Source organism: Carlito syrichta, unplaced genomic scaffold (genome assembly GCF_000164805.1).
Source record: "Carlito syrichta isolate Samal-C Ts95f unplaced genomic scaffold, Tarsius_syrichta-2.0.1 Scaffold303316, whole genome shotgun sequence".
NCBI lineage: Eukaryota > Metazoa > Chordata > Mammalia > Primates > Tarsiidae > Carlito > Carlito syrichta.
Genome location: NW_007247412.1, coordinates 107,212 through 129,366, shown reverse-complemented (window position 1 = coordinate 129,366; position 22,155 = coordinate 107,212). Strand labels below are relative to the sequence as shown.

The 22,155-nt window shown below is 40.0% G+C and overlaps 1 protein-coding gene across 5 annotated transcripts in view; it reads left to right on the top strand.

The window, feature by feature from the left end:
• The window catches only part of PTPN22 (protein tyrosine phosphatase, non-receptor type 22), a 72,704-nt gene that overhangs the window by 49,162 nt on the left and 1,387 nt on the right, over positions 1–22,155 (top strand). For 4 of the 5 annotated variants that reach the window (XM_008058372.2, XM_008058375.2, XM_008058373.2 and 1 more), the window contains 4 exons: positions 12,449–12,532; positions 13,101–13,216; positions 15,902–15,932; positions 19,997–20,074. In XM_008058372.2, coding sequence (XP_008056563.1) covers positions 12,449–12,532; positions 13,101–13,216; positions 15,902–15,932; positions 19,997–20,074 — 309 coding nt within the window. Of the gene's footprint in view, positions 1–12,448; positions 12,533–13,100; positions 13,217–15,901; positions 15,933–19,996; positions 20,116–22,155 lie in introns of those variants that run through there. The other variant, XM_021712492.1, reaches the window with a different exon arrangement.

Sequence of the window (22,155 nt, the reverse complement as noted above, 5' to 3'; positions counted from 1 at the left end):
ATCCTTCCGCCTCAGCCTTCCAAGTAGCCGGAATTACAGGCATGCGCTACCATACCCGGCAGATTTTTTTATTTATTGTAGAGATGAGGTCTCACTGCCCAGGCAGGTCTTGAACCCACGGGCTCAGGCGATCCACTCACCTCAGCCTCCCAAAGGTGCGGGATTACAGGCTGAGCCACCAAGCCCGACACCAGTGACTTTAAAAAAAAAAAATCATTTTGACTAGGGTTAGCTTGTGGGCTTAGCAAAACTGTGACTAAATAATGGATGAGCCACACATGGACTAAAATAAGTGTCGGATTCTGACTTAAATTCTACCACCAGATGCAACGTGTAATTGAAGTACATCTACTCACTTGCCACTCACTGATAGGGTTTTGATGTGAGTCTGTAAGCACTTGATTTATTATGGTCTTGGTGCAGTCAAACTTCACTGCTAACGTTAATCTGTATTTGCAGCCACTCCCTAGGACTAGCATCACTGCCTCAGCTCCACCTCAGATTATCAGGCATTAGATTCTCACAAGGGTCGTACAACCTAAATCCCCTGCATGTATAGTTCACGATAAGGTTCACACTCCTATGAGAATCTAATGCCACTGCTGATCTGACGGGAGGGAAAGCTCAGATGGTAACGCAAGCGATGGGGAGTGGCTGCAACTATAGATGAAGCTTCGCTTGCTAGCCTGCCATTCACCTCCTGCTGTGTGGTTCAGTTCCTGATAGGCCATGGACCAGTACTGGTCTGCGACCCAGAGACTGGGGACCCATAACTTACAGAATGGGAGAAGATATTCACAAACTGTACATCTGACAAGGAACTAATATTCAGAATCTACAAAGAACTCAGAATAAATCAGCAAGAAGAGAACAAATGACCCCATTAAAACATGAGCAAATGACATGAACAGACGTCTCTCAAAAAAAGATAAACAAATGGCCAACAAACATATTAAAATATGCTCAGCATCACTCATCATCAAGGAAATGCAGATTAAAACCACAAATTACACCAGTCAGAAGGGCCATTATTTAAAAAAATGAAAAAACTATAAATGCTGGTGCGGATGCTGTGAAAAGGAAATGCTTATACATTATTAGTGGGAGGGCAAATTAGCACAACCTGTATGGAAATCATTATGGCAATTTCTTAAAGAACTACAAGTAGATCTACCATTTGATCCAGCATATAGATCTAGTTATCTACCCCAATACACTACTAGGCATCTACACAAAGAAACAGAGGTTGTTATACAAAAAGAGACCTGCACTGGTATGTTTATTGCAGCATGGTGCACAATTGCAAAGATGTGGAATCAACTTAAATGCCCATCAGCTGATCAGTGGATAATGAAAACGTGGCATGTACCTACATATTATGGAATACTATTCAGCCATAAAAAATAATGAAATGTTTTTGCAGTAACACCGATGGAATTGAAGAACATCATCCTAAATGAACGAATACAGGAACAGAAAACCAATAACCACATGGTCACATGTATAAATGGAATCTGCAAAGGCACAGAGATGGTATAATAGACACTAGAGACTCTGAAGGAGGAGGGAGAAGAAGTAGAGGGACCAAAAAAGTCACTTATCGAGTAGAGTGTACACTGGTGGGCGTGGTGGGTACACTTAAAGCCCAGACTTCTTCACAATGCATCCGTGACAACCAAACACTATCTGCACACCCTAAAGCTACTGAAATAAAGAGAAGACAAGCAAACATGGGCTTCAGAGTCAGATAGGCTTCAATTCAAATCCCTAGTCTACCAAGAATTATGAAAATGCATAACCTTGGTTAAATTATATAGTTTCTCTAATGATCTATTTTTCTTTTCTTTCTTTTTTTTTTTTTTGAGTTGGAGCCTCACTTCATTGCCCAGGCTGGAGTGCAGTGGCATGCTGACAGCCACCCCAGCATTGACCTGCTGGACTCCAGCGGTCTGTCTACCTCGGCCTTCCAAGTAGCTGGAACTACAGGCATGCACTACCATGTCCAGCTAATTTTTAAAAATTTATTGTAGAGATGAGGTCTCTCCAAGTTGCCAGGGTTGGTCTCGAACCCTCGGGCTCAGGCAATCCACTTACCTCGGCCTCCCAGAGTGCTGGGATTACAGGCTGAGTCACCGAGCCCAGCCTATTTTTTTCATTTATAAAAGGTGTGTCTGAAACCTACTTGATCGCGGTGTTAAAGAAAAAAAAAGGAGGATAACAGAACTCATTAAAGGATTTCGTGAGAATTAAATGCGATAATGCACATAAAGCTGTTAGTACTGTGCTTGTCAAATGATAAATTCTCATTAAATATTATCTACTATAACTTTTATTAGCTAATCATTAAAAGAGCATTTACTAAGCAAGTTACCTTACATGGTGTTAGAATAGGCAAGATATATCATATGAAAAAGTACTATTTAATGTTTACACAGTATTCAAAATTAGTAGATAAAATTAACACCCACATGGAACCATTAAGTAATAATCTGTGTGGCACTGATTATAATCACCAGGAGTCTGGAAAAACAGGATGGATGGTATCACTAGAGTGGCTAGAAAAGACTTCATTGAGTAGAAAAAACAGCTTTAAGTGACTTGCACAGACAGAGAGAAAAAAGGAATGAATTTCAGGAGCAGGGATCACCCTAACAATAACTCAAAGATAGAAAGGAGCTTGCTGTGTACAGAGAAACAGTGAGTAGGTTATTTTTTATTGCAAGAGATATTCTCGTGTGTGAAATATAGAAAATAAATTTGGGTAGATAAGATGTGGCAAGATTCTGAAGAATTTAAAAGCTAGTCACATGAAATATCCAGAATAGGCAAATCCATACAGACAGCAGATTCGTGGTTGCACTGGGCTGGGGAAAAGAGGAAAACAGGAAGTTCAGACTTAATGGGTGCAGTTTCCGTTGCGAGTGATGAAAATGTTCTAGAACTAGATAGTGGTGCCGGCTCGGTTGCTCAGCCTGTAATCCCGCGCCTTGGGAGGGTGAGGTGAGTGGATTGCCTTAAACCTGCAGGTTCGAGACCTGCCTGGGCAACTTGGCGAGACCTCATCTCTACAATAAAAAAAAAATCAAAAAAATCAGCCGGGCGTGGTAGCGTGCACCTGTAGTTCCAGCTACTTGGAAGGCGGAGGCGGAAGGATCGCCGGAGCCCAGCAGGTGGAGGCTGCGGTGGCCGGGAGCGGCCACTGCACTCCAGTCTGGGCGACAGAGTGAGACTCCAACTCAAAAAAAAAAAAAATAGATAGTGGTTACGATTGTACAATACTGTGAATGTGCTAAATGTTACCACTAGCGCATCTTACATTATGTGTATTTTATCACACCCAAAGCCAGTAAGTAATGGGCATTATGGCTTCTTTATCAGGGGAATATTAAGATGAAATGATATTTTAGGAACATATCTTCCAGAATATCATTAACTAACTTTAGTTCCTAAGAGCAGACTGGAAGGTGATAAACTACTTTAGAAAAGTTATCAAATATTTATAAAATGCCTACTTTTGCCAATGATTGTATTAGGTGCTAGATAAAGTAATGTACTTTAGTATAGTATCCAGCATATAATAAAAAATAAGAAAACTTATTTATAGATAAATTCTAAGTCCTAAAAAAACCCAATGACAGGCGAATCTCTAGTAATATACTACATTTTCATTTTCAAAAGGCATTTATATATTTTTATTTAATATTATTATATAATATATACACAATATATTTATATATATTACTCAGTGCTGTATTGAGACAGTTATGTCCGTGGATCACCATCTGTATTTTTAGATGTTTACATCGTGGGAAAATAGTTACATTATTTAAAATCTTTATGACAAAAATCTTCAAACACACATTTAAAATCTACCATAATAGCATTATCACACCAATAAAATCAATAATTCCTTAATAGTATTTAATATTCAGACTGTTCAATTTTCTTCAATTGTATTGAAAATATCTTTTTTACAGTTAATTTTAAAAATTGACTCTGAATCCAAACAAAGTCTAAGTATTGCATTTAGTTTACTTCCTTTTTTTTTTGAGTTGGGGTCTCATTTTATCGCCCAGGCTGGAGTGCAGTGGCACGCTCACGGTCACCCTAGTGTCAATCTGCTGGGCTCAGGCGATCCTTCTGCCTCAGCCTTCCAAGTAGCCAAAACTATAGGCACATGCTACCACACCTGGCTAATTTTTTAAAATTATTATTATTGTAGAGATGAGGTCTCACCAAGTTGCCTAGGCTGGTCTCAAACCCCTGGGCTCAGGCAATCCTTTCATCTAGGTCTCTTAAAGTGCTGGGATTACAGGCTTAAACCAGTAGTTTATTTCTTTAAATCTGTCTTTTTAAATCTGTGGCAGTTTTCCTTTCTTTTTCATATTTTCTTTTAAAACACATGACAGTTCTCTCTTTTTTTTATTCTCATGGCATTTATTTGTTGAACAGAGTGAGTCATTTGTCTTAAGACTGCTCAACATTCTGGCTTTGGCTAATTGTATCTTCATGGTTTTATCTAACATGTTTAAAGATGTGGAGTACAAGTCAGGATTAGGTACATAAGTGGTCTATGTACAGGTGAAGTTTGGGCTTCCTATTGGTCCTTGCTTCGCCTGGTAGGATCAGGTGGCCTTAGTGATGTTATGTGCCTGCCTCCTCCCTCCTTCCCTCCCTCCCCTGGCAGTTTCCCACTACTGCCAATCCCTTTCTTTTTTTTTTTGAGTTGGAGTCTCACTCTGTCGCCCAGACTGGAGTGCAGTGGCCGCTCCCGGCCACCGCAGCCTCGCCTGCTGGGCTCCGGCGAGCCTTCCGCCTCAGCCTTCCCAGTAGCCGGAATTACAGGCATGCGCTAGTACGCCCGGCTGATTTTTTGATTTATTGTAGAGATGAGGTCTCGTTGCCCACGCAGGTCTCGAACCCGCGGGCTCAGGCAATCCACTCACCTCAGCCTCTCAAAGGCGCGGGATTACAGGCTGAGCCACCGAGCCCGACGCCAATCCCTTTCTTACAGTGTTATGGTAAATGTTCAGGGTCCACTTATGAATGAGAACATGTGGTATTCAGTTCTTTGATTTTGCCATAGATCATTGACTACGATAGAGTCTAAATCCTTCCAAGTTGCTGCGAAGTCCATACTTTTGTCCTTCTTTATGGCAGCATAATATTCTATCATGAATATGTACCACATTTTTTTAATCCGGCAGTTTAAATGGACAGCACAGTTGGTTTTTGCTATTGTGAACAGTGCTACAATAAACATGCATATGGGCCAGGTGTGGTGGCTCAAGCCTGTAATCCCAGCACTTTGAGGTGCCAAGGTAAGAAGATTGCCTGAGGCCAGGGATTTGAGACCAGCCTGGGTAACTTGGTGAGACCTCATCTCTACAATTAAAAAAAAAAAAATTAGCCAGGCATGGTACTGCGCGCCTGTAGTTCTACTTGGAAGACTGAGGCGGAAGGACCACCTGAGCCCAGCAGGTCAACATGGGTGGTGTGATCTTGCCACTGAACTCCAGCCTGGGCAGAAGTGAGACTCCAAGTCAAAAAAAAAACAAAAAAAAAACATATGCAGGTATCTTTTTTGTAGAACGGTTTGCGTTTCTCTGGGGATATCCCAGAAGGAGGATTGCTGGGTTGTATGGAAGGTCAATTTCTAGATCTTTTAGAAATTGCCACACTGTTTTCCACAGAGGTTGTACTAATTTACACTCCCACCAACAGTGGGATTCTCTCCGGCATCTGTCATTTTTTGAGTTATTAATGATGGCCATCCTGACTGGAGTTAGGTGGTATATCAGTGTGGTTTTGATTTGCATTTCTTTAATGATTAGTGAGGCTGAGGATTTTTACATGTATCTGTTGGCTGTTCATATGTCTTCTTTTGAGAAGTGTCAATTCATATCTTTTGCCCACTTTTTAATAGGGCTGTTTGTTTTATTCCTTTCAGCACAATTGCATGCCTTGTAGTTCCTGGATGTGAGGCCTTTGTCAATATACAGTTGGCAAATATTTTTTCCCCTTCTGTGGGCTGCCTCCCCACTCTCTTGATGATTTCTTTGGCTTTGCAGAAAATTTTCAGTTTGATGAAGTCCCACTTGTGTGTCTTATCTCTTATGTCATGAACTTTTGGATTTTGATCAGGAATTGGTTGCCTATTCCAATGTCTGTAAGGTGTCACCTGTGTTTTCTAAGATTCTTACAGTTTGAGGTTTTACGTTTAGGTCTTTGACCCATTTAGAGTTGATATTTGTGTATGGTGATAGGGAGTCCTGCTTCATTTTTCTGCATGTAGTCAGCTAGTTTTCCCAGCACCATTTACTGGATAGGTTCTCCTCTCCCCAGTGGCTGTTGGTGGAGACTTTATCAAAGATGAGTTGGTTGAAAAATTGAGGTTTTGCTTCTGGAATCTCAATCCTCTTCTATTGGTCTATATGCTTGTTCTTGTACCAATATCAGGCTCTTTTGATTATTGTAGCCTTATAGTAAAGTTTAAAATCTGGGAGTGTGATACCTCTTGTTTTGTTTCTTTTGCTGAGGATTGTTTTGGCTATTCATGGTCATTTATGTTTCCATATGAATTTCTGTATTGTCATTTCCAGGTCTGAGAAGAATGATGTGGGTAATTTAATGGGTATTGCATTGAATCTGTAAATTGCCTTGGATAACATGGACATCTTAACAATGTTGATTCTTCCAATCCATAAGCATGGACTGTTTTTCCATTTGGTTGTGTCTTCTTGGATTTCTTTGAGCAGGTGTTTTGTAGTTTTCATTGTAAAGGTCTTTCACTTCTCTGTTTAGGAAGATCCTGTGGTATTTCTTTTCCTGTGTGTGGCTATTGTGAATGGGATTGTGCTTATTGTGCTTTTGATTTGGTTCTCTGACTGTTTGTTTTTGGTGTATAAGAATGCAACTGTCTTTTGCAGGTTGTTTTTGTACCCTGAGACTTTGCCAAAGCCCTTTATCAATGCAAGGAGGTTTTTGACAGAGTCCCTTGGGATCCTTCCACCTCAGCCTTCCAAGTAGCTGGAAATACAGGCGCGTGCTACCACGCCCAGCTAATTTTTTATTTATTGTAGAAATGAGGTCTCACCAAGTTGCCCAGGCAGGTCTCTTAACCCCCCGGGCTCAGGCAATCCACTCACTTCAGCCTCCCAAAGTGCTGGGATTACAGGCTGAGCCACCATCTGGGATTTCTTCTTTTATTGCCAGCAAAGAGGGATGTTTACTTCCTCTTTTTCTATTGGGATATCCCTGATTTCCTTCTCTTGTCTGATTGCTCTAGCTAGGACTGCCAACCACTATGTTGAATAGGAGGGGTAAGTCTTGTCTTGTTTCAGTTTTCAGAGGAAATGCTTCCAATTTCTGTCCATTTAGCAATATGTTGGCTGTGGGTTTATCATAGATGGCTCTATTTTTAGGTATGTTACCTCTGTGCCTAGGTGTTTAAGGGTCTTTATCAAGAACGAATGTTGGATTTTGTCAAAAGCTTTTTCTGCTTCTAATGATATAAACATATAGTTCTTGTTTTACATCTGTTGATGTACTGAATCACATTTATGATCTTTCAGATGTTGAACCAGCCCTGAATCCTGGGGATGAAGCCTACTTGGTCATGGCAGATGATTTTTGAGATGTGTTGGACCTGATCTGCTAGAATCTTGTTGAGAATTTTTACATCTATGTTCATCAGGGATATTGGCCTGTCATTCTCTTTCTTTGTTGTGTCTTCATCCAGTTAAGTTATCAGTATGCTGTTAGCTTCATAAAATGATTTGGGGAGAGTTTCATCATTCTCGATTGCCTGGAAAATTTTCAGTAGAATTGGTATCAGCTCTTCCTTGTATGTTTTGTAGATTCCTGCTGGAAAGCTGTCTGGTCCAGGGTTTGTTTGTTTTTTTGGGTTTTTTTTTGGTAGGTGATTTTCTTATAATGGAGTCAATTTCCTGGGTTGTTATTGGTCTATTTAGGGTGTCAATTTCTTCTTGTTTCAACCTTGGGAGGTTGTGTGATATCAGAAAGTCCTCCATTTCATTTAAGTTTTTGAGTTTGTTTCCATACAGGCATAGTAATGTTTGATAATCTTACATCAGAGACAGTTGTGACTTGATCTTTTGTGCTTCTAATTGTGTTTATTTGGGCTTTTTCTTGGTCATTCTGGCTAAGGGTCCATCAATCTTATTCTTTCAGTTGCTTTTTGTTTTATTGAATTTTTTCTATAATATTTTTGTCTTCTATGTCCCATATTTGGACTTTTACTTTGGTGATCTAGATTCTTCTGCTAAAGTTAGGGTTTTGGTGGTCTTGCCTTTCCACCTCCCTTAGGTCATTTGTTAGGCTACTAACATGTGATCTTTCTATTTTCTTGATGTGTGTGCATAGAGTTATAAATTTCCCTCTTAGTGCTGATTTAATGGCATTCCAGAGGTTTTGGTAAGATGTGTCTTTATTTTCATTTGTTTCCAAGAATCTTTTAATTTGTTTTTATTTCTGTATTAACCCAGGAGTTGTTCTGCATTGTGCTGTTTAGTGTCCATGTCTTTGTGTGTTTTGGGGGCATCTTGTTGGTGGAGATATTTATTTTTATTCCACTGTGGTCTAAGAAGGTACATGGCAGTATGTCAATCTTATAGAATTTCTTTTTTTTTTTTTTTTGAGTTGGAGTCTCACTCTGTCGCCCAGACTGGAGTGCAGTGGCCGCTCCCAGCTACCGCAGCCTTGACCTACTGGGCTCCGGCGATCCTTCTGCCTCAGCCTTCTGAGTAGCTGGAATTACAGGCACATGCTACCCCGCCCGGCTAATTTTTTGATTTTATTGTAGAGATGAGGTCTCGCCTGCCCAGGTGGGTCTCAAACCCATGGGCTTGGGCAATCCACTCACCTCAGCCTCCCAGAGGTGCAGGATTACAGGCTGAGCCACCGAGCTTGACTATGGAATTTCTTTATGCTTGATTTATGGTGGTCAATCCTGGAATATGTTCCATGTGACAATGAGTAGAATCTATATTCCGTGGTTGTTGGGTGGAGTGTTCTGTAGGTATCTATTAAGTCCATTTGGTCAAGCATCAAGTTGAGGTTCCAGATGTCCTTTTTTATTTTTTTGCCTCAATGTCTATCTAGGGTCGTTAGTGGGGTATTTAAGTTCCCAGTTATGATAGTGCTAGTGTAAATATCTTTTTTTTTAGTTTACTTAGTATTTGCCTTATAAAACCTTGTGCTGCTGTGTTAGATGCATATATGTTTAGGATGGATAATTCTTGTTGATGCATTGAACCTTTTATCATTATGTAGTGTCCTTCTGTATCTTTTTAAATTTTTTATAGCTTAAAAGTTGTTTTTTCTGATATTAAAACTGCAACTCTTGCCTTTTTTGGTTTTCTGTTTGCCTGAAAGTTTGTTTTCTGCCCTCTAACTTTGAATCTGTGAATTTGTAGTGGGATGTGTTTCCTGGAGGCAGCATATTTTGGGGTATGCTTTTTTATCCAGTTTGTCATTCTGTGTCTTTTCAGTGGTGCATTTAGTCTGTTCATTCAAGCTGCTTACTGAAATGTGAGAGTTTATCCTTGTCATGAGGCTCCTATAAAGTTTTGTTGTTTGTTTCCTTTTAACTTTTGAATTGATGTGTTTTCAATTTTGCAGTCATGATGTATGCTCTGTTGATTCTGTTTTCCTGTACTTTTGTGAAGTGTATGTTTTGTTTTTTTTTTCTTTCTTCTGTGCTTAATACCTTCTTAAGCATCCTCTGTAAAGTTGGTCTGCAAGCAGCATAACTTCTTAGGGATTAGATGTCTGGGAAGGATTTTAATTCTCCATTGCTGATGAAGCTTAGCTGAGTAGGAAATTCTTGGTTGGAATTGTTTGTTTGAGAACTTTGAAGATTAGACTCCAGTCCTTTCTAGCCTGTAGAGTTTCTGTAAATAAGTCTGCTGCTATACTTTTTTTTTTTTAAAGCAAGATTTATTGAGAGGACAGAAAAGCTCCCAGAGCAGGAGGGGACTCAAAGGGGTTGCCTCTCTGCTGACATTTCTCTTGCATTGCCTTTATGATTTTTTCTTTTCTACCTACCTTTCGTGTAAGTGAATTAATGTGTCTAGGAGTTGGTCTTCTCATTTAATTCCGGGGTTCTCTGAATCTCTTGTGTTTGGATAGTCTTGTGTCTGATGAGATGAGGGAAGTTTTATTGAGTAACTTCATGAAATGTTTGTTCCAATGTGTTCTCTGTCTCCCTTTCTGCTTCAGATATACCAATCAGGCATATGTTTGGCCTCTTAATATAATTGCACATCTCTTGGAGGCTTTGTCCTGTCTTTTTAAACTTCCTTTCTACGTTTTTAACAGATTGGGTTAGTTCCATATTTTGGTTTTCGAGATTCTTTCTTCTGCTTGGTTAATTCTGCTTTCCATGCTTGTCAGTTCATTATTTATTTCATGGATGGTGTTTTTTATGGCCACCATCTCTGTCATCATTTATTTCATTTGTTCTTCTTACATTTCTTGGTTCTTATTCACCCTCTCCATCCATCCCTTGATGTCTGCATTTGTAGTCTGAGACCATTCTGGGCACTCTTCACTGCTTGAGTTCCAAAGTCTGTATTCTCTGGTGATATCTTTTTAGGGCTCTGTGGGTTAACTGTGTTCTTCTGTTATTTTTCTTCATTTGTGACAGATTTTTATTTTCTCTTTAATGCTGTTACTCAGTGAGAAAGGGAACAACTTTCACTTCTGTTTGCTCAACCCCCTATTCTTCCCTAGGTAGAGCCTCTGCATTTGTTTGGTTTTGAAGCTGGGCATGGGGTGGGGGGCTGTACTGTCTTCTTGCAGTTTTGAGATTTGAAAAAGATGTAGTAGGGGGAGTTAAGATTCAGAAGCTATCTGCAGATCACAAGGTTTGCTGACTGAGATGTGGGCCCCCGGGACCCACTTCCCACCACTTCACAGTATGTCCATGTGATGGGAACATATGTATACCCTGAGTACAAACATAACATAAGGGAAAGGAAAAGAACTAAGATAGAGAGAAAGGAAAAGAAAAGTTAATGAAGAGAAAGAAGTATTTGGAAAAACAAATAAACAGACAAACCTATAATAAAAAAAACACAAAGAAAACGGACAAAATTAAGACATATTCACCCTCATATATACCCTTTCATAAAAAAAAAGAACACACACATGCTCCAAAATTATAGAGCAAGGAAAAAAACAACAAACAAACAAACACAAAAACCTTGTGATCCTTGAGTGTCCTCAAGGCAGTTTTTGAAACGTCAGGTTTCTTTTTTTACCGGTGTGGCCCAAGCACCACTGCTCTTGGCTGGAGCAGGAGGAAGGGGGCTCTGGCCTCTAGACCTGCCCTCCTGCTCACCATGCAGTTAAGGGGAGGCCTCACACCACTCCCAACAGTTCCACCTGTGTCCAGCCCTCCCTGGACTGGTGCCGATCCCCGCGCGGGTCACCTTGCAGACTGCTAAGGGAAGGGAGTTTAGTTCAAAACTCATCTCTACCCATCTGCTGTGGGCTGGATCCTTCTCCTTCAATTGTACCCATAGTCCCATGAATAGTCCAGTTTGGGGGATGGGATGACTGGAACTTCGCAGTGGCTCTGTTCCTCCAGGGATGATGCATCTGGGGTATCCTCCCTGGGTTAACGGTGATCAACCGCAGAGAGGTGCTGAATTCGCTCCTCAGTCTCAGGATGCAGCTCTGTTGTTCAAATGAGCAGGCAGGAGCATGTCTCTTCCAGGGTTCCAGGACAAAGACGGTGGCAGTGCTCCTCTTCTTCTGTGATGTGAACTCGTGACTGATTCCCTCACTACACTTTCTCCGCAATCCCCACTGCCAGCATCTGACCTGGCACTGAAGGTTGTGGAGGTGGGCTGGACTGCAGGTGCCCCGTGAAGCGGCTGAGTCAGTCACTTTCTTCCAAATAAAATCCCCAAAATGGTGCCTGCCTCTGCACTTCGAAAAGCACTGGAATCCGAGCAACAGTGCTGTGGCAGCTGCCTCAGCAGTAGAGTCCAGGCCGCTTGTTCCTGTGCCCAGATTCAGACACTCACACACCCACTTGCATGCCAACTCATCCTTAGGCACACTCACTTATACAGAGATGCACACACTCTGATCGACTCTGATGGCGCCATCTTGGAATCCCCCATCCCTGGGATTTCATGTACAACAGTGTTAGAACTAGAAGCTTGATTAAATTCAGTGTCAAAGTCTTTGTAATACTTCTGAAGTGATGTATAAGTTTTTGGTGAATCATAGGCTCATTGGCTAAAGAAGCAGAAAAACAAGTTCTTGAGGTTCCAGCCATATTTCAGATACTTTTTAATTTGTGGGTTGTAGGTTAAGATTAATTGAAAACATTACACAAAGCCAAAAAGGGTCTTGATTTATGACTTTTAATTGATGGATTTTTTTACTCTATTGTATACTTTTCTTATTACAGATCTACATCAAGATCGTTCTTCTTCCCCTCCACCTCCACTCCCAGAAAGAACTCTAGAGTCCTTCTTTCTTGCTGATGAAGACTGTAAGTGGTAGTACTTTTCCTCCAAAAAAACTACAGAAATGAGAATGTTAAAATATTAACAGTAAAGTAAGACCTAAATAGAAAAGGTACAAAGAATGATGAATTAAAGAATAAATTGGTTGGGCTTGGTGGCTCAGCCTGTAATCCTAGCACTTTGGGAGGCCGAGGGGAGTGGATTGCCTGAGCTTACAGGTTCAAGAGCAGCCCAGGTAACTTGGCGAGACCTCATCTCCACAATAAATCAAAAATTAGCTGGGAGTGGTAGTGCATGCCTATAGTTCCGGCTACTTGGAAGGCTGAGGTGGAAGGATTGCCGGATCCCAGCAGGTCAACGCTGGGGTGACTGTGAGTATGCCACTGCACTCCAACCTGGGTGACAGAGTGAGACTCCAAATCAAGAAAATAAACAAATTTTAAAAAGGAGAATAAATTTTAGGAGTCCATAATATATAGCAAAAACAATGCTTTAAAAGCTAAGCAGAGAATTACTGAATATATACTTATATATAACTAGAAGGCTCAAGAAGCCATGCCACAAAAGATTTCCCCCCCCCTTTTTCTTTTTAAGGTATGCAGGCTCAATCCATAGAAACGTTTTCTACTAGCTGTCCTGACACCATGGAAAATTCAACATCTTCAAAACAGACATTAAAGACTCCTGGAAAAAGTTTCACAAGGAGTAAGGTAAAGAAGACAGGAGTTTTAGGAAACATGCCAGAGATTTTCTGTTACTGAAGCTTTTCTGCCTCCCCAGCATTAAGATGGAATATTAGACTAAATGTCTTTATTAAAACTGACTGCTGATCTTACAACAATCCAAATGAATAGAAGGAATCCAAAAAGAAGAAAAAATACAACTTAGTTAAGAATTCATTTCTCCTTAAGGTTGGTTTATACATTTAAAAGACAACCAATAAAACTACCAACTTGTTTATTTCTAGAATTAGACAAACTGGTTCCAAAGTTCATATGGGATGGAGGGAGCAAGAACAGTCAGAAAACTACAAATAAAAATAAAAGCAATGAAAGGAGGGTCACCTTATTAGATACTAAAATATTGTAAAGCCTCAATAATTAAAATGGTATGGTATTGGTGTATGAAAAGAAATATATACCAACAGAATAAAAGGGAAAGTCCAGAAATAGATCCAAATATATGTAGTAATTTAGTACCTGATGAAGGTAGTGTCTTTGATCAGGTGATAAAGATGGATAATTTAATAACTGTTGTTAGATCAAATAGATAACTAGGAAAAAAAAAGTAGGGTCGATTCCTCACATCTATACCAGGATAAATTCTAGATGGCTGAAAGACTTAAACGTTAAAAACAAATACCCTCAACTCATGGGAATACTCAAAGAACTGGAAAGAGTCCTTTATAATCCAGGAGTATGAACGACCTTAGAATGATGACTCAGAATTCAGAAGCCATAAGAAAAGAGATATATAAATTCAACTAACTAAAAGAGAACATTTATGCATGACCAAAAAAAATCATCTTAAAATAAAAGGACAAAGAATAGATTGGAGAAAAAAATCTGCAAGAGGCACTGTAGCCAAAGGGGTTATTTTTCTCATATATAAAGAGGTCTTATAAATTCACAGAACATAGTGAGCTTAAAGTAAAAATGGGCAAAAATACATGATCAGATAATTTAAAGAAAATAAATAAACATTGGATATATTCAACCTCATTCATAATAAGAGAAATACAAATTAAAAGTATAGCAACAATTTGTTTTTTATCTGTCAGAATGACAAATTCCAAAAGTTTGATTACCCTGTCTTTTAGGAGGCTATGGGGGAAATAAGCACACTCCTATATTGTTGGTAGGAATGCCAAGTGGTATAATTTCTATGGAGGGAAATTGAGCAATTTATCAAAATTACAAATGCATATATCCTTTGGCTCAACAATTTTACTAGAAGTAAAATTTATCCTACAAATATGCTTGCACACACATGAAATGACATGCATATAGATATTCATTGCAGCATTATTTATAAGAGAAGGTGACTGGAAACTATGTAAATATTAGTCATTAGGGGAACTGGTTAAATAAATTATAAATCATGATATATCCATAGAATGGAATACTATGCAGCTGAAAAGAATGAGGACTCTCTTGATATATTTAGATATAATTTATCAACTTTTGCCTAAAAGGGGGAAAATATGATCTATATGTGTATTTACTTACATACTGATAAGCAATGCTTGAAGGATATATAAGAAACTAACAGTGGTTATCTACAGGGGGAGTATCAGATGGAAGACAAGGATGAGAGTATTTTTCCTAGGATTTTTTGAATTATAAATTATCTACTTTTTAAAAAAACCTGAAAATTTTACAAAGAAATAATTGATTTTAAATATCTAGTCTATGAAAGAGCATATTTCTATTAGGTGTTAGGAAAACAGAAATGTTATAAAGGACATCTATCGGCTCCTGCAAGAGTATAGTTAAAATCTATTCGAACAGTACACCTCTATGAGAAGCAATATGAAAGTTAGCAAGAAGAACAAAATACCATGAAGCATCTTAAAAACATGCATGCTGCGGAAATGTCAAGTAAAGAAGAAATTCGGGTAGGTTCCTTGAAGAGATAACTTGGAGACTCTGCCATAAAGGAGGTAGCAGGAAGTATCATGGCTAATAGAATAGAAGTGGGCCCTAGTAAACTGAGCACAGAATATGAATGGCAAAAATTCTTGGCTACAATAGGAATGACTGTGTATCACAGATATATTCAGAAGCCACTATGGGTTCTGAAATGATCCTGACGATGGAGAGAAGTAGGAATTTCAGTTTTCCTCCCTGATATTCTGATGTTATTTTCAAATGTGTAGTGTGATACTAGTATGGGTGGTAAAAACAGCAAGATAAAATCAAGTGGAAGCCGGGCTCAGTGGCTCAGCCTGTAATCCCGCACTTTGGGAGGCTGAGGTGAGTGGATTGCCTGAGCCCGCGGGTTCGAGACCCGCCTGGGCAGCGAGACCTCATCTCTACAATAAATCAAAAAATCAGCCGGCCATGGTAGCGCATGCCTGTGATTCCGGCTACTCGGAAGGCTGAGGTGGAAGGATCGCTGGAGCCCAGTGGGTCGAGGCTACGGTAGCCGGGAGCGGCCACTGCACTCCAGTCTGGGTGACAGAGTGAGACTCCACCTCAAAAAAAAAAAAAAAAATCAAGTGGAAATTTGGCACTGAATTAAAAACGGCAAGGTGGAAAAATAATTTTGTGCATTTTCATGGCTATTTGAAAGGAGATTAAGTCTTTTGACTTAAGTCTATATTTCTACTTCATTAAAGTATTTCGGATTTCACAGGAAAAAAACTAATATTTTCTCTTTCTTCACTTTTGTAGAGTTTGAAAATTTTGAGAAACATGAAAAAGAGTAAGTTTCTTTGTATTTGTCTTTTAGAATATCACTTTCATAATTATGTAATTATTCTTTATATAACCTCCTGTGAAAAAATTAACAATATTCTTCCTAAACAGAGCCTCTCTAGGGTCCTGTGGATTCAAACAATCATTCCTAGGTCTTGTACTTTACTGAGCTCCACGATGCTCATATTGGGCAGGAAATATGGGGGTGCTAAGTTTCCTGTTTAATAGACAGAAATAATAATTAGTACAGTGGCACTTTCTATCCATCCTAAGATGCTGCCATACAAGTGTGTTATTTAAAATTCTCAGCAGTCTAACCTCAGATGCATTTTCTTTGAAAATAATCACAGCAAAGCATATTGTAAAACAAATGTGTTGACTGCATGAAATAAGCATTGACACATTTCCATTTTTACCAAGATGATTAGCAATAAAAGTCTGTTGCTTACCACTTTTGCTATATTGTAATGAAAACAAACCTATAAAGTCCTGAAACTGTGGGAAATCATCTTAGAAGTCCTAATTTACAAATACAAACTATATAAAACATGGCAATATACTTTAAAGTTTTTTGATCCATTTGGTTAATCATGAGAGACCAACCAGTTACTTGATATTATGTTGGTCCTATGGGGAGGAACAAAGAACATTGAAGGCACAGCCCAACTAAGAAGGTTTAGAGTGGAATTGTACTCTTTTCTTGTGGGTTTTTACTCTATCTGCCGATCCATAAGCTCCAGATTCTTGAGCTCGTTTGTTATCATTGCCATACTTGATTTCTGAAATGATTTCTCACTCATGATGGCTAAAATATGGCTGGAAAACATATCCTAAAGTCAGTCAAGAGAATGTAAACATTTCACAAGGAAATTATGGTAGGCAGCAGGGGGAATAAACTAGCCAAATGCAAAGAAATAAGTGACCTAGACAGCCAGCTAAAGATTGGTTTGATCAGTTTAGCTCATGAAGCAGTTTGCTCTCTCTAGCTCTGACCCTGCCTGGAGATATCAAAGATTCAAGATATGGTGGAACTCTGAGACTAAGTCTTATTTCTTTCTTTTTTTTTGAGTTGGAGTCTCTCTCTCGCTGCCCAGGATGGAGTGCAGTGGCACGTTCACAGCCACCGCAGCCTCACCCTGCTGGGCTTAGGTGATCCTTCCACCTCAGCCTTCCAAGTAGCTGGAACTAGAGACGCATGCCACCATGCCCAGCTAGTTTTTGTGATTTACTGTAGAGACAAGGTCTCACCAAGTTGCCCAGGCTGGTCTCAAACCCCCAGGCTCGGGCAATCCTCTTGCCTTGGCCTCCCAAAGTGCTGGGAGTACAGGTTGAGCCAGCGTACCCAGCCCTAACTCTTACTTCTGAGTTAGTGTTCCCAGGGAATTTTCTGGATCAAGGCTGTGCTGTAATTGTTTTTCAGTTACCTTGATCCTCTGGTCTTTTGTCCTTACATGAAGAACATCTGGCCCCAAAAACTGATCCCAAAGCTTTAGATTGATCTGTCTGTTCCTTCCAGATGGTTCATGACTCTGGAATTCCATGTTTTTCCTGTGTCCAGAATCTCTCACTGGTCTGTAGTTAAAGCTGGTCCTTTAATGAAATTAGGATTCTTCATCTGTTATATTAAGCTAGCATCTGAGCCTAATGCCATTTATTCATTCATTTAACGAATATTTGCTGAGTGCCTTCTACGTGCCAGGCATTCTGCAAGCAAGGCACTGGGTGTATGATGGTGAACAGAAAAAATACAAGACTATGCCTTTGTGGAACTTAAGTCTAGTGAGAGATTCAGATATTAAACAAGTCACAAATAAATACATAATAACACACTGTGTGACAAAAGCTATGGAGGAAATAAAAGGGTAATTATGAGAGACAATAACAAAGGGGATCCACTTAGAATGAGTGGTCCAGGAAGCCCTTTATTTTTATTTTTTATTGAGTTGGAGTCTCACTCCATCATCCAGGCTGGAATACAGTGGCATGCTCATGGCCACCCCAGCATCAACCTGCTGGGCTCCAGCCATCTTCCGCTTCAGTCTTCCAAGTGGCTGGAACTACAGGCGTGCGTTACCACACCCGACTAATTTTTTTATTTTTATGTAGAGATGAGGTCTCACCAAGTTGCCCAGGCTGTTCTGGAACTAGGGGCTCAGGCAATCCATTCACCTCAGCTTCCCAAATTGCTGGGATTACAGACTTGAGCCACTGTGCCTGTCCCAGGAAGCCCTTTTTAAGGAAACAATTGAATCTGAATGAAGCAGCAGCCAGCCAGGCAAAGAGAAGGGAAAGGAGGACTCCAGATACAATCAGCTCTGAGGTGTGAGTTTGATGTGTTGTAGGAACTCAAAAGGAGGCCCTCCTAGCCACAGGGCAGTAAGTAAAGAGGAGAGGAGTGAGGTGGGGCCGGAAAGATAGGATAGTAGAAGTTGGATTCTTATGGGTCATGTATGCTGAGTATTTTAGAGTTTATCCTAAGTGTAATGGGAAGCCGTAAAAGGGTTTTAGGCAGAGATGTTACATGCCCTGTTTTTTATATTTTTAAACGTGTTTCACAGCAAGTATAGAAAGATCATGCTCGCTGCTGTATAGAAAATGGACTATAGGGAGACAAGGGTAGAAGCTGTCAGCTGTGATGCCTGATGCCAACTTCTGGTGGGAAACTTTAATTGCTCAGAAATCCTTCAGTTGCAATTGACAGAGAACTAAACTTTAAGCTGACTTAAGCAGAAAAGGGGAATTTATTGGCTTGTAAACAAGGATTCAAATGATGTAATTAGAACCTAATCTCTCATTCTAGTGTCTCAGATTAGTTTCACTCTGTGTTAGTTCTGTCGTAGGCAGGCTTTCACCATGTGAGTTTAGACTTATGAGCAAAAAAAAAAAAAAGCTCTTTTTTGGTTGCTCAAGCAACAGTCTGGTGACTAGTGCTGATTGGATCTGATTTTCTTGGCTTGGTTCCTTGGCCCATCCCTGAACCAATTACTGCCAGTATACTAAATGTTCTAATTAGGCAGGACAGTGTCATATCTAATATTTAACACTTGTTACATGTGGACACTGTCTAGTGAGGAATGAGGTCAGACCTAGGCCAGGCACAGTGACTTTGTCTGTAATCCTAGCACTTTGGGAGGCCAAGGTGGGAGGATTGTTTGAGCCCGTAAGTTTGAGACCAGCCTAGGCAATACAGCAAGACCTCATCTCTGCAAAAAAAAAAAAAAAAGAGGTCAGATCTACACATCTGACCATGCCAACATACCAATAGAAAACCAGCCCAAATTATAGGTAATTTCCTTGACCTAAAAGTAGAATCAGCTCCTCTGGAAGCATGAGAGCTGAAAGTTGGGGGGCGTTTCTTAAAGGAAAATCCAAGTTCCGTTACCAGGAGAAGAGGGAATGAATGCAAGGCAGGCAGCATAAAAAATATCTACGATAGGCCGGGCTCAGTGGCTCAGCCTGTACTTCTAGCACTTTGGCAGCTGAGGTGGGTGGACTGCCTGAGCCCGCGGGTTTGAGATCAGCCCGGGCAACCTGGAGGGACCTCGTCTCTACAACAAATAATTAGCCGGGCAGGGTAGCCCACGCCTGTAGTTCCGGCTACCTGGAAGGCTGAGGCAGCAGGATTGCTGGAGTCCAGCAGGTCGACGCTGGGGTGGCCTTGAGTGTGCCACTGCACTCAAGCCTAGGCGACAGAGTGAAATTCCAACTGAAAAAAAAAAAAAGTAGTAAGAGTGGTCAGAGGGCAATGTAAAACTTAGTTCAAAGCTAAAATGTGAATCCAAACAGCTGATTCATTATATATTAAATTATTCCTCTGGCAATTTACTTTAGTGGTGGGTTTTACTGTATACTGCTTGCAAAGAAAATAAAGCTAAAAACACAGAGAGAAGATTATAGTGTTAACCCATTTGTAAGCACCTACATTTTGTTAATATTTGATAGTGATATGTTGATGTGGGAGTATTAACCACGCTGGAGGAAATGTTTAATCTTAACAATTATGTGATCTGATCAACAGTTACCTGAGTCTGTCTTCAGTCTTTCCCTTACATTTTTTTCCTTTGATTACAGGTATCTGTAATTCCTCCTCACCAAGCAAGCCTGCAGAATCAGATCTGTCAAATAACTCCAGCTCCTTTCTGAATTTTGGTATGTGTGTTATTTTATAGCATATTATCTAGATTACTCATTTATAGTATAACAGATACAACTTTAAATACAATTTCAGGCTGCATTCATATTCTTTTCATGCAATTTGTCTTTATTTTTAATCTCAACTATCCCTTAACATCTTACATAGAACTAAATTGTCTAGCATCTGTGGAAAATAAAGCTAGGTAACCAAATTATTATGTTGGGATGTAGTAAATAACTATGACTAGCTAAATGAAGAAACAGAGATGCTGTAATATTCCGGGTCATAACTAAAGCACAGTTATAAAAAACATACAGTGTCATAAAAAGAACAGCAGTTACTGCTCTCATCTTACATAACTCACCCAACGGTATATGAAGCACAATCCTGACAGCTTCAAGGAAATACTTACCCAACTGTTACTAAGTATAAGCTAGAAACTAAAATGATAATTTTACATGACTTTAAGCATTCTATTATTCTTTGTGATACATATTTATGATACTATTTAAAGCAGTATCATGTATAATTTTGTGTAAGAAGTATAGCAACTAGTGGTAGGATATTACTACTAAAAATTATTATTAACCAGAAAGCAGACACCCCGAAAGTGTTAGGAATCCCTGAACCATACTTTGAGAACTGCTGCTTAATGGTTCTATTCTTATCTGTATGGTCAAAATTAGTTTGCTGTCACGTCCAGATTGCAGATGGCGGGAAAAGAGGAAAATGTGGAGTAGGTGTGGCCTCCTCCTCCTTCCCTCCAGTCTTCTTTTTTTTGAGTTGGAGTCTCACTCCGTCACCCAGATTGGAGTGCAGTGGCTGGGAGCCTCGACCTGCCAGGCTCCGGCGATCCTTCCGCCTCAGCCTTCTGAGTAGCTGGAACTACAGGCACGCGTGCTACCACACCCGGCTGATTTTTTGATTTATTGTAGAGATAAGGTCTCACCATGTTGCCCAGGCGGGTCTCGAACCCGTGGGCTCAGGCAATCCACTCACCTCGGCCTCCCAAAGTGCAGGATTACAGGCTGAGCCACCGAGCCCGGCTTCCCTCCAGTCTTAAGGCACTGCCCTAGAAGTGGCATTGTCAGTCAGCTCATATTCCCTTGAAGAGAACTTAGACATGTATAACTAAAGTGCAAGAGAGACTGAGAAATGTAATATTGCTGGGCAGATAGAACTGCCAGGTACAGTTCTATTTGAGGAAGAGCAAGGAAAGATTTTGGCAGAGAGGCAACAATCTCTGCCACACCTGGGTCATGGTTCCTAAGTTACCTTCACGACATGTTTTACTAGGCTCTCCAAATCTGTTTTTTTAGCTATAAACTTTTGTTTGAATGTCGTTAACTCTAAGGTTCAAAATGTTATAATTAAAAAATAAGTTATGATGATTATTTTTTTCAGTTGGAGTCTCACTCTGTCGCCCAGGCTGGAGTGCAGTGGCACGCTCATGGCCACCGCAGCCTTGACCTGTGGGGCTCAATGATCCTTCCACCTCAGCCTTTCAAATAGCTGGAACCACAGGCGTGCGCCACCACACCTGGCTAATTTTTTGATTTATTGTAGAGATGTGGTCTCGCCAAGTTGCCTAGGCTGGTCTTAAATCCCTGGGCTCAGGCAATCCTCTTGCTTCCACTTCCCAAAGTGCTGGCATTACAGGCATGAGCCACCATGCCTGGCTACATCAATTCTTTAAATAGATTATACATTTTGTAAGAAGATAAAATTAAAATGAAAGGCTTAGGAATATCTTTGGGTTTTCTAGTCTCTGTTCTTCCTCTGTATTTCAAACACTTCATTTCTCTATTTAAGTTCTTAAAGTTGCTCAGTGCCTTGAAAATATACCGCCATCAAAGAAAAGTCATATGTTATTGAAATGACAAAGAACCAATGTCATCGATCTTCAAGTCTTTTGCAAGCATCCAGAAACAGCTTTCATTAGTTGTGAAAAATTTCCTCATTCCTCTTCTTTGAGGTGGAGGGGCATGAGTTTGAGTAAAATAAATAAAAATGATTACTTAAGTACTTTGTTTTTTTGGGATTATTTTTTCTAAGCTTTTAAAACATAAACTTTTAGTAAATTGAAGGCTTTCTG